This window comes from Symphodus melops (assembly GCF_947650265.1).
Source record: "Symphodus melops genome assembly, chromosome: 18".
NCBI classification, from domain to species: domain Eukaryota; kingdom Metazoa; phylum Chordata; class Actinopteri; order Labriformes; family Labridae; genus Symphodus; species Symphodus melops.
This window is the reverse complement of record NC_136708.1, coordinates 14,242,255-14,254,109: the sequence shown is the minus strand read 5'-3', so window position 1 is coordinate 14,254,109 and position 11,855 is coordinate 14,242,255. Positions and strand designations below refer to the sequence as shown.

The 11,855-nt window shown below is 40.0% G+C and overlaps 2 protein-coding genes across 2 annotated transcripts; both read left to right on the top strand.

Annotated features, from left to right (window-relative positions):
• The first annotated feature begins 150 nt into the window (after nucleotides 1-150).
• Nucleotides 151-7,255, top strand: LOC306839731 (ubiquilin-4-like). The gene is made up of 11 exons (XM_079368597.1): nucleotides 151-367; nucleotides 1,426-1,577; nucleotides 1,658-1,806; nucleotides 1,899-2,161; nucleotides 2,839-2,997; nucleotides 3,120-3,342; nucleotides 3,458-3,597; nucleotides 4,038-4,121; nucleotides 4,591-4,706; nucleotides 4,798-5,056; nucleotides 5,744-7,255. Exons 1-11 carry the CDS (start codon nucleotides 173-175, stop codon nucleotides 5,894-5,896), a joined length of 1,893 nt encoding a protein of 630 aa, XP_079224723.1. The 5' UTR covers nucleotides 151-172; the 3' UTR covers nucleotides 5,897-7,255.
• Nucleotides 7,256-7,946: 691 nt separating this feature from the next.
• On the top strand, nucleotides 7,947-10,300 carry LOC306839737 (ras-related protein Rab-25-like). Its single transcript, XM_079368612.1, has 5 exons — nucleotides 7,947-8,617; nucleotides 9,116-9,311; nucleotides 9,474-9,667; nucleotides 9,830-9,910; nucleotides 10,007-10,300. The coding sequence occupies exons 1-5, from the start codon at nucleotides 8,581-8,583 to the stop codon at nucleotides 10,129-10,131; spliced, it is 633 nt and encodes a 210-aa protein (XP_079224738.1). The 5' UTR covers nucleotides 7,947-8,580; the 3' UTR covers nucleotides 10,132-10,300.
• The last annotated feature ends 1,555 nt before the right edge of the window (nucleotides 10,301-11,855 follow it).

Below are 11,855 nucleotides of genomic sequence, written 5' to 3'. Positions count from 1 at the left end.
GAAAAATATGCTAAAAAAACAACCTTAACTACATACCGCACAAAGGTTTTTGCAAATCCTTTTATGATACAGTATCTTAAATATCAAACAGGTAAGGAACTGTGGAAACCATGGCAACCATGAGAACCATGGGAACTCTGATATTCGTTCTGGAAAAGGGGTTTGACCTCTTATGACCCGGAAGCTGACGCCAGACCCGAGCTGTTCCATCGGCGGAGTAAAGATGGCTGACCAAGGCGCCGCAGATCCTGGAAATAACAACAATAATAAACCTGAGTCATCGGAGGGAACTATCATAAAAGTCACAGTAAAAACCCCTAAAGACAAAGAAGAAATCGCCATCGCAGAAGATGCCTCTGTCACTCAGGTTTGTTGATTCGGCTGCTGGTTCACGTCATGCCCCGACCCACAACTTCAGCTAGCAAGCTAGTTAGCTGCGTTAGCATGTGTCGTCTCACCTACCGGCTAACTCATTGTGTGTGGACTTAAGGGGTTCGTGTATAGTGAACATGTGACTGACTGAGTTAGCTGTTAATCACGTTTTTGACGCCCAAAAATAGATTTTATAATGTCGATGTTATATGAAACGGCTAACTGGTTAGCCGGCTAACGGTAACATGTAGCTAGTTAGCTAACCCAGCCTGTGAGCTCGGCGAACATTAGCAAAGCCAAACAAGTGTCAGGTGGTTGAGGAATACGCTTTTACTGTGCCTAACGTGACAACCAGAAGCAAACGAAGAGACCAGGAAGGCCTGTGAAATGAAGGCTACGCCACTTTCACTTCCCATGTTAGCCTTGCTATCATTCTAGAACGTTCTTAATGAGTCATTCGGCGTTCTAGGGGAATATCGAGTATTCTCAGAACTGCTGTTGTCTTGGCAACGTGTTACAAAGTCCCTACAGTGTGTAATTAGCGGAGCAACAACGCGAGACATCATAGTTACATGCTGCCTGTTCCGGTTTTAATCTGTAATTTGTGATCTTCAGTAAAAGTTAGCAACTGTATGTGTTAATGAAGTGTTCGAGTTAACTCACACTATAACCTCCACGCCTGTGCTGTCATCTAACATGTGTACAGCTTTGTTTACTGATGAAACCAATACATTACTATGTAAGCACCCAAAATCAGCCCAGCAGCCACTTTAAGGATGAGGACAATAGTTTAAGAGTAACAGTGATTTGGCAGATTAGGAGTGTTCTACCCATTTTTAATAGGATAAGTACTGAGGCCTTACTTAGAAATAGGAATTTAAGGCCTTAAGGTTGCAACAGAGCAGAATCCTATTCAAGCAGCATTGAAGTGCAACCATCTTATTCGCAACGTTATCCTTTAATTTCCTGTTTCTTTCTCACCTTTCTTCCATCTTATCCTGATCACATTTCTTATCTCTCTTTTCATGCTGATTTCTTTTTTTCTCTTTTTAGTTCAAAGAAGAGATCTCGAGGCGGTTCAAAGCCAAACAGGACCAATTGGTTCTGATTTTTGCAGGGAAGATCTTGAAGGATGGGGACAGCCTCAGCCAACATGGCATCAAGGACGGCCTGACAGTTCACCTAGTCATAAAGACAGCACACAAGTAAGGTGACAAATGATGTAAAAAAAAAAAGGAATGCTGAGGTACTAAATTTGAAATTAACTTAAAATGTACTCCCCTAGGGCAGGAGATGGCGGTAGCACCTCAGCATCCAGCTCAACCTCCACTCAAGCAGGCAACACATCCACCACAAGTCCAGGTACCGACGCCCCCTCCACAACAGGCTCGACTGCCACTGCCCCCCCTCCCACACAGACGCCAAACATCCTGAGTGAGTTTTATGTACATGCAAACACCTTTTATTTCTTTAACAACGTGAAAATGTCGTTGGTAACCACCACCAACCCATCTGGTCTCCCTCAGCTGGATTCGGTGACCTGTCTGGCCTTGCCGGGATGGGCATGGGCTCAGCTAACTTCATGGAGCTGCAGCAGCAAATGCAGAGACAGCTTATGTCCAACCCGGAGATGCTTTCTCAAATTATGGAGAACCCGCTGGTGCAGAACATGATGTCCAACCCAGACCTGATGAGACAGATGATCATGGCAAACCCTCAGATGCAACAGCTGATGGAACGCAACCCCGAGATCTCCCACATGCTTAATAACCCTGAGCTCATGAGACAGGTAAAGGTGCATAGGAAGATTAAATTGATTGAAAAAAAAAAACTTTAACCAGAGTCTTCACTCTTTTTGCTCTATTTTTTTATCATTGCTAGTCCACAACAGTGATCTCACAGAGCTTTACATTGAATCTGCAACGGCACAATATTTGTATTCATATGTGTCTTTATATGCTGACACACAGCATATGCATGACATTTAACAGTTAAACACACAGAGCTTTCCCATCCTGCTGGCTCCCACATTTAACATCTCCCCCGTTACACTTACGATGCTTCCTCGGGATGCCAGCTCATGGGGGAGAGCCGCTTTCCCCCACCATTAATTCTCACTGTATTTTTGACAAGGAAAATATATCAGGTTTTGAACTAGCGATGTAAATTAGGCTTTACGTTATCTTATGTGCCATCAAAAGGTGCTTAACTGTAGTCACAGGAGAATGTTTTTACATAATCCTGTTTAAATTGATCTGATAAACGAACCAATCTGGCTCAAACATAAATGACAAATCTTTAGTAACTTGGAAGTTTGACAGGTTTTGAGATTATAAAAAAAATATAAAGAGACTCTCAGAATCACATCATAAAAAACACATTTGTAGTCACCTGTAGACTGATTTAAATTAAAAAGGGTTAAATAAACCTAAATTGATATTCTCTTCCCTTTATCTCCCCAATTAGACTATGGAGCTGGCGAGGAACCCAGCAATGATGCAGGAAATGATGCGGAACCAGGACAGAGCCTTGAGCAACTTGGAGAGCATCCCTGGAGGTTACAATGCTTTACGGAGGATGTACACAGATATCCAAGAACCCATGTTTAGCGCTGCCAGGGAACAGGTATCCTCGTTTCCTTTCCTACTGTTAGGACTTTAAAACATAAATCGCTTTTTATTTGTCATCTTATTTAACAGTTTTGAATGTAAACTTTAGTTTGAAGTGTTAATTCTCTCTCCCTGTAGTTTGGTAGCAACCCATTCTCAGCTCTAGGTGGGAACTCTGAGTCTGGTGTTCAGCCATCGCGGACAGAGAATCGGGAGCCCCTTCCTAATCCATGGGGGCCAGCAAATTCTTCTAACTCCTCTGAGAGCGGAGGAGGCACCACAGGAAGCACTAGCACATCTGGGGGCACCACCCCCAGTGTGTCCAACCCTCTGGGCATCAACCCCGGAAATCTGGGTAATGGTAAGACATAGATGGCCGCTATTCTTAATACGCCTGCATACTATTATTGAATTTATTGAAATTTGGATACCTCTCCTAAATGTTGAGAGAACCATTAAATCTATGTACGTTTCAGGGATGTTCAACAGCCCGGGCATGCAGAGTCTACTGCAGCAGATCTCAGAAAACCCTCAGCTAATGCAGAACATGCTGTCTGCTCCGTATATGCGCAGTATGATGCAGTCGCTGTCTCAGAACCCAGAGTTGGCCTCCCAGGTATAAAAGAAAAATATGTCCGATTATGGACATGCACATTACACAGAGCAAACTCGGAGTCAATCATATTGCAGTGCAAAACCAGGGTATTTAGATTAGATTATCCATATGGAAGAATATATATATATAGAATAATATATATATATATATATATATATGGAAGATTATTCATAAAGCTAGGTCTGTTGTGCATTAGACTAATAAGGTCAGCTATTTAGTACATTCTCTAAAGAGCGGATTGTCTGTTAATGTCACTCTTACATTTGCAGCTAACTTTAAGAAACAATAAACAACATAGCTTTTATAATCCAGATTGACTCGTTGACCTCAGAGTTGAGCACAGCTCTAACACCACCATCATAGAAAAAGATTCTTCGGAGAGCTTGTGTTTGGCTGAATGTGACACAACACCTGACTGTCCTTCTTTTCCTCTTTCCCAGGTTTTAATGAATAACCCTTTGTTTGCTGGAAACCCACAGCTGCAGGAACAGTTCCGAGCTCAGTTACCCATCTTTCTGCAGCAGGTACCACACACTGTTCAGTCCAATCACTCATTCCTGATCTGAAAATATTCTCTTTTTTTACATTATGACAATTGTTGTAAGAAAAACAACAATGGCACTGCTTGGTTCATAGGGGGTAACAGGTTGAAGTGTAGACCTTGACCCTGGTGTTGTGAAACTGATACAGATATTTATCTGCACATGCTGAACTTTTGTCTCAAAAACACACGTTATGTTCATGGTTATTCAGATCTTTTAAGGAGCCTGTGCTGTACATTTATACATTGTTTTGTGGTTTCTCTTGAATCAGAGTTTTAGACATTTGCCATATATGTTACCCAGGATATTATAATTTTTAATTTTTATTGTCTTTTTTTTTTTTTTAATGGAAATATATTGCTGCAATCCAAATAACAAAAAAAGATCAGTGAAGGCACAAAAGATACATTGTTGATTTGTCTGCTTACTTGATTCCTGTGTTTTGATGCAGATGCAGAACCCAGAAGCCCTGTCAGTGATGACCAATCCCAGAGCCATGCAGGCCTTAATGCAGATCCAACAGGGTCTACAGACGCTGCAGACAGAAGCACCAGGCCTCATGCCCAGGTTTTTCTCCTAAATATATACATGTTAGAAAATTCATAAAATTCTTTTTTCCTTTCTTTTATCGACTGTTTTGTCTTTTCTTTTGGCCCAGTTTGATGCCAGGCGGAGTTCCTGGCATGCCCACTGGTGGAATTCCTGGCATGCCCACAGGTGGAATTCCTGGCATGCCCACAGGTGGAATTCCTGGCATGCCCACTGGTGGAGTTCCTGGCATGCCCACAGGAGGGGGTCTACCCGCAGAGAACCCGGCTTCCTCGCCCAGCAGTGCAGGAACGAACACCGCCCAGCAGCAGCTGATGCAACAGATGCTCCAGATGTTTGCTGGAGGAGCTACCGATGGAAGTGCAATGGTATAGACGCATATATACTGATTTTGTATAGATAGATAGATGGACTTTATTGATCCCAAGCTGGAAAATTATGGCGTTACAGCAGCAGGACATCAAACACACAGCGCTAGTAACGAAACAAGATAACATGGAATACAAAGTAGAAGAGCACTTAAAATGTACAAAATATAAGAGCCAAGAGTAAGAATAATATATACACCAGGATTTAACTTAAACATTCCAACTTGTCAAAAAATGAGAAATTACCTACAAAATTTGTAAGTCATGTTTAACTGAATGTGAAACATACTTTGCAGGAGTAGATGAACATGTGCAAAAACAGTGATGACAGTTGTAAGCAGTAATGATTTAAGAGCAAAGTAAGTGATTAATGTAATATAATAAAGTGCAATATTGAGAACAGACAGTTGGCAGCAGAAACTATTGGATACAATGATGAGTAGACAGGACAAATAAAGTAAACCTCAGTGATGCATATATTAAAGTGTAAACAAGTTAGACAGTTAGCAGCTGGAACTATTGTTGTAACTATTGCTGTAATGATGAGTAGACAGATCGATGAAGTGAACTTAAGTGCAGGGATAATAAACTTAACATGAGTTTATTATCCCTGCACTAAAGTTCACTTCATCCCTCATGACTTTGTGTAGAATTTTTTTTTTAAGCTCCATTAATTTCCCCCTGTAGACCCAGACCCCCGAGGTGCGGTTCCAGTCCCAGCTAGACCAGCTGAGCGCCATGGGCTTCATCAACCGCGAAGCCAACCTGCAGGCCCTCATTGCCACGGGAGGAGACATCAACGCCGCCATTGAGAGACTGCTTGGCTCGCAGCCCTCGTAAAGACGCACAGTACATCTTGTCACACAGACGCGTGCATACATAACCTGACTCATCAACACACCCAGCATCTACAGAAAAATGAGACAAATTAAAGTGTATCGTCCCAAACTTTGCAGAAGAAACTTGGGCAAATTCTCATTCTACATCCATTCCCCTGGCCCCAAACTTCTCCTTTTTCTTTCTTTTTTTTTTTCTTTTCTTTTTTTTAATGCATCATCAAACCAGATCTCTGACCCAGAGTGCTGCTGTTGAGCTGAACTGAAGCATCCTCATCTCGAGGGTGTTCTGATGCTGAGAAGAGAAGCGAAAATCTCCTCCTGAAAAGGGATTCCCAGCCATTTCTTCAGTCATTGTTTTTTTTTTCTTCCCCACTTTAAACTGGACTCTAGTGTTGCAGACAGACATTGACATAACACAAATTGAATCCATTTGATGTGATTGGCTGTCGGCTCTGTTTCATACATGACAGTTTGTTAGCATTTAACAGTAGCAATTCAATACATGGAAGTTTTCTGGTATATACACAGTAAACCTCGACAAGAGCAGGAAGATATCTGCCTGTACAGATGTTCAATCTCATTCCTCCTTTTTTTTTTTTTTTTTTAATAGTCAACATTATACAGACATAGCTGGTTTTGTTCAACAACTTTTACTATTTATTGCCATCTCTTAAGAATCAACACCCTTGACTTTACCCTGAACTTGTAATTTGTCATTCCAAACGAAAGTGCCCACCTGCGGGTGCACAATGTTTTTTCCTTTTGAGGCACCACTGCTGTGCCTTCTGTCCCTCCCTGCCCTATCAGAGCGTTGTTGGAAAAATTACAATCTCCATTCAGTCGGTCAATTAGTAGCCCAAATAAATTCTTCACAGCATCATCAGGAAATGTAACCATTGTCAAATATCGCATCCTAACAGCTCTGACAAAAAGGACGCTGTTAAAACGAATGAAACAAACAAGCTATCCTTTCATTTTAATCTGATTCTTTTTATTCTATTTTCCTTGTTTTGAGGTGCCGTTAGTACCTAGAGATAATTATGATTTGTCTCACATCAAATAAACGTTGAAATCAAGTGAGTAAAGAGGTCAATAATGGAATGGCTTTACAAACAATTGTGGTGTGGTAGCACCACACATTTCTAAAATCAAGTTATAGGTTGTCTTTTTTTTTTTTTTTTTTTTTTTTTTTTTTAATGAAAATCTCAGCATTGTAGTTGTGGTAACCTTGGCAACTGCTTCAATAGCTTTGCTTTGTCTGTTGACCTCAGCTGAAAGAAAAATCCATCTCCCGATTGAACATGTTGGAACTAACTTTTAACAGTACTGTACTAAAAAAATAAAAACATGCTCTAAAATAGTTGAAGCCCGGTGTCCATTGATTGTAATATATGATTGTGTAGATCTATGATGCAGGACGACATATCTTACGATACATTTATTTAAAGTGTCAGCCATCATGTTGTTAAGTTGTCTATGTTTCTGTTGAATTAAAATTGACTGTGAGAAGTATAACTGTGGATTAGAATGAGTTTAATACTGATGTCTGTGTATGAGCCACTAATTACATTGACTATATCCTCATCTTTACATGATACCTTTAAAGCCTGAGGTTTCGGACACCGAGACAGAATTCTGGTAAAACGCTGAGCAATGTGCAGACGAGTGTGTGTTTACATTTACGTTTTCAACATAAAAAATACTGCATATTAAAATGTGAGATCCACTTTTTATGTTTTTTGATAATACATACTGAAGTGTTTATAGAGCCATGTTTAGTTGGAACAATAGCAGGTTCCCCCTTTTTTTTTTAATACAGAATGAGATAGATCTTTGAACCTTAATCTGAAGGCAGATTTCTGGCTAGGATGTTTTTAAGATCGTACATAAAGAAAACTTTGAAAATGTCTATAAAGTGTTGTGTAGATCGGCCATTTCTTAGAGGGGAGTTCCTCTGGAAATTAACTTATTCAGCTGCCACTGAATGTGTTCACCTATTTCTATATATATATATATATATATATATAGTTTATATTTATTATCCTGAATGTTAAAGGCCTTCTTGTCCTTTTATGCTTCTGTGAAATGTGAACATCTAATTTCAAATGAAACAATGTGCAGTCGGTAGACAAAGACGTCTCTTATCCTCAAATGACTGAGATAGGTTGAGCTGTTTTGAATTTGTATGAGGGCTTTAGAATTGATCTCGTGTACAAACCACCCTGTAGGCGGCAACATTGCAAAGTTCGCACGTCAGGTTCGTTTTATTGTTATTCAAATAAGCAGAGTTACTACAGAGTTATTAAAAGGACATGGTGCAGGGTGGAGTCTCGTCCTGCCAGTGGTTCTACCAGTTCCACCTGCTCTCCTCCCCCAGCCCTCCTTTACAGGTGTCAGCTGATGAGGGATCGGCAGGCCACAGGACTGCTGTCCTGCCTGCCTTCTTGACTGTCTATCCTCCAACAGGAGTCACCCATGTCTACAAAAAAAGATAGACACAGGTGGGTGCAGCTCACCCTGCTTGCATCTGAATTTTCACCTTTTTACTCTCCCAGTCTCTGCTCACTAAAGAGATAGAAAGAGAAGCTGTTTCTTTTCTTTTTGGTTTTTTTTTGTCTGCTCTTTCCTTCTTAATGTGGCTTGAGGATATTTCCAAATCAGGAATCTTTAATCACTGAATGCAACATGACGTCGGACGAGTCGTATAATTATGTCTACAAAGGTGAGTCGTGTTTGTGTAAGCTGTGATTGTATGGAGGGGTAAAACGTACATAGACGTGAGTCAGTAAAACTGTCAGCCGTCATTGACAGTGATGGCCTGCCTCAGTTTCTGAGGAAGACTGAAATATATCAGGAAGTGCTCTGTCCATTTAGTTGTAAAACATCTGACCTTTGGCCTCATATATATATAGATACGCTCTTTTACTTCCTCCTTTGCTGAGAGAATATTTGTTTTTTTTCTTTAATCATCTATAATTTGCTATTCCATTTACCTCCAATGTGACTGCAGCCATAGTTTTTCATGGCATGTGGGTTCTTATGGGTTTAACAAAAACAGAAAGTCTAGTTGTGCTAAAGGTAATAGATATTTGATTAATAAACAGTAGCTTAGAGTTTTTATCTCTTGACTGTCATATTTTTGACTTGATGTCTTCATCCAAAAGGTGGTGGCTCTTTAGGACTGAAAATGAATGTTCTCCTTCCCTCTGTGTCTGTGCAGTGGTCTTGATAGGAGAGTCTGGTGTAGGAAAGAGCAACCTTCTGTCTCGCTTTACCAAAAATGAGTTCAGTCATGACAGCCGCACCACAATCGGTGTCGAGTTCAGCACACGGACTGTTCAGATGAACAATTTCACCATCAAAGCCCAAATCTGGGACACGGCAGGGCTGGAGCGGTACAGGGCCATCACCTCAGCGTGGGTATTCACACACACTTACACACCCTTTACATTCTCCATGACATTGCATACTCCCAGTTTCTACAATACTAAAATTCATTTGGCAGATGCTTTTGTCCAAAGCCCGATCATCCATCTGTTTAAATGTTAACCCTGTTTTATTGTCTCTGTTGGATTCAGTTATTACAGGGGAGCAGTTGGAGCCCTGTTAGTCTATGACATTACCAAGCACCTGACCTACGAGAGCACAGAGCGATGGTTAAAAGAGCTGCTGGAACATGGAGACCCTCACATTGTTGTCATGCTGGTGGGAAATAAGAAAGACCTGGAGACCCTGAGGACTGTGCCCACAGAGGAGGCTAAAGACTTTGCAGGTTGGTTTATTTACACGAGAGGGAGTGCTGTATGACAAAACAGCATAAATTCTTTCAAAGTGTTTGGAGGGCCAAAGATAATCACTGCGGTGCTAATACACAGTACATTATCACAACCTTTTAGTCTGATAGTTAAAATCTTTGTCTTTTGTTTAAATCCAGAGAAGAGAGGCCTCATGTTTATTGAGACGTCAGCGTTGGATTCCACCAACGTCGAAGATGCGTTCAATGAAATCCTCACAGGTACAGATTTTCATTAAATGAAGCCAAACACCAGCCCTCAGTTCAACTCAGGTTTTGGACATGCCAGCTTACTGATATGTATTTCTTTATGTCCAGTGATCCACAAAAAGGTGGCCAGCAGAGAGGTGACCCGAGGCTCCATCTGTGCTGTAACTATAACCGACCCGATCGGACCCATCGGTGAGGCTCAGGAGAGCCGGGGCTGCTGTAAGAGCTCCTAGCAGACATCTGCTCTGTGCAACCAATTGACTGTCATGACCCAATTTGCACTCTATATGAATAGTGATTTCCCCAAACCTCTTAAAATGTAAAAGATGTGAAGTATATAAATAAAAAATAATACTAGAAATTCTGTATTTTACACATTTCTGTTGGTGGCCTAACCCTAACCCTACCCTAATAAACAATTTTTACTTTGTAGAGCTGTGCATTGGTCCTTTTTGTTTTTCTTATCTTCATATTTTTAAAAAGGCATGTCAAGTTGTATTGTTTTACAAAGGAAAACTCTGGAATGAACTTGAAATAAAGTCATATATCAATGTCTTCAAGTTATTATTTTATGAACACATGAGTTTATTGTATAAAGATAGATGGATGGGCAACGTAATGACAGAAGGACAATGAATGGATAGATGAATAGGATCAGTATTTGTTAGTTTTGGTGAGATATTGTCTAAAGATTACATACAGCATTTACAGTGTTTAGCAGTCTAGCTAATTGGGATTGATAAATGTAAACGTAACAAAAAGGTATATTTTGGTCTATAATCTTTGGGATTTTAATCACAAATTCTGGGAAATTTTTATCATGAGTTTTCTTTGAAGTTTTCTTGCTAATGTTTTGTTGGAAATGTTTACTTTCTGGTATTATCTGCAACATTTTTAGGAACTTTCTTCTGAATTTTCATCCGAATATTTTAGCCAGAAAGGCAGGGGTTAATGTCTGCTGAAGAGAGTCTTGCAATGCGCTCTTTGGTTAGTTATGCGTCTATGAGCTTGCAGTCTTAACAGGGCATGTTTTAGAGTAAAGTTTAGGTAAACCAGCTAACCTAAACTTTACTCTAAAAACAAAACTTGGTTAAGTTTAACTTGCAGTAGCTGAGGCAAAAGTTTTATGATTATATCAAAAGGCTTAAGGCTAAAAATATATATATATATATATATATTTCATAATCTGTGTTGTAGTGTCACGTGCAAAAAAAAAAAAAAAGTACTCCCTACTTTAGAATAAAAAAACAGATCCTAAAACAGATTGAGAGCTTGTCAAACTTGTCAGATCTATTGACAGCAGAGCAGCAAATGCAGCTAACCAGACTCACTCAGAGTAGTCTCTGAAAAAACCTTGGTCAAAGATGTTCTGTCTCTTCTCAGCCTCTAGATGGCAGTGGAACTGTATTTCAAGCATTGGCTCTGTTTATTTCAATGCACATTTCCTTTCCCTTTTACAGTATTTAGCTAAATCAGACTGAAGTTCATCTCGATTATGATCATGATTTTAAGCTCATGTAGCACTTCTGAGTCTGTTGCCATGGTAGCCAACTGTGATGCCTTCTTCACAATTTAATCAATATGTCCATTTAGTCGGGAATTCATTTATTCCTTTTTCACAAATAGTGAGTTAATTCACAGACTTCACATGGTTCTATGTGTGTCTGCGTGTGAGTGTGTGGTATCTTAAAGCAAGATTTTTCTTCCAGAGATTATTTTTCCTCTGTGACATGACCAAAAACATGTATATATATTTATATTAATATTTAAATGTTTATTGAGTGTATCTAATACTGATTTGATTGTATGATGTGCAGGGGGCAGTACATGTTTATTTATTTCCTGTGATTGATCATATTTTTATGGGCTGAGTAAAAGTGTCTGGTGTAATAATCCACACAGGCTAAACAGGCTGTACAGGTTGCAAGCATGGTCATGTCTATGATTCTCTTCCTGT

What these genes read in the sequence shown, in the direction of transcription:
- LOC306839731 (XM_079368597.1), top strand. Translation starts at nt 173, where the DNA reads ATGACCCGGAAGCTGACGCCAGACCCGAGCTGTTCCATCGGCGGAGTA. An exon ending in GTCATAAAGACAGCACACAA is followed by an intron (nt 1,578 to 1,657) that starts GTAAGGTGACAA and finishes GTACTCCCCTAG; the next exon opens with GGCAGGAGATGGCGGTAGCA. An exon ending in TACCCATCTTTCTGCAGCAG is followed by an intron (nt 4,122 to 4,590) that starts GTACCACACACT and finishes GTTTTGATGCAG; the next exon opens with ATGCAGAACCCAGAAGCCCT.
- LOC306839737 (XM_079368612.1), top strand. Translation starts at nt 8,581, where the DNA reads ATGACGTCGGACGAGTCGTATAATTATGTCTACAAAG. An exon ending in TACAGGGCCATCACCTCAGC is followed by an intron (nt 9,312 to 9,473) that starts GTGGGTATTCAC and finishes TGTTGGATTCAG; the next exon opens with TTATTACAGGGGAGCAGTTG. An exon ending in GTTCAATGAAATCCTCACAG is followed by an intron (nt 9,911 to 10,006) that starts GTACAGATTTTC and finishes CTTTATGTCCAG; the next exon opens with TGATCCACAAAAAGGTGGCC.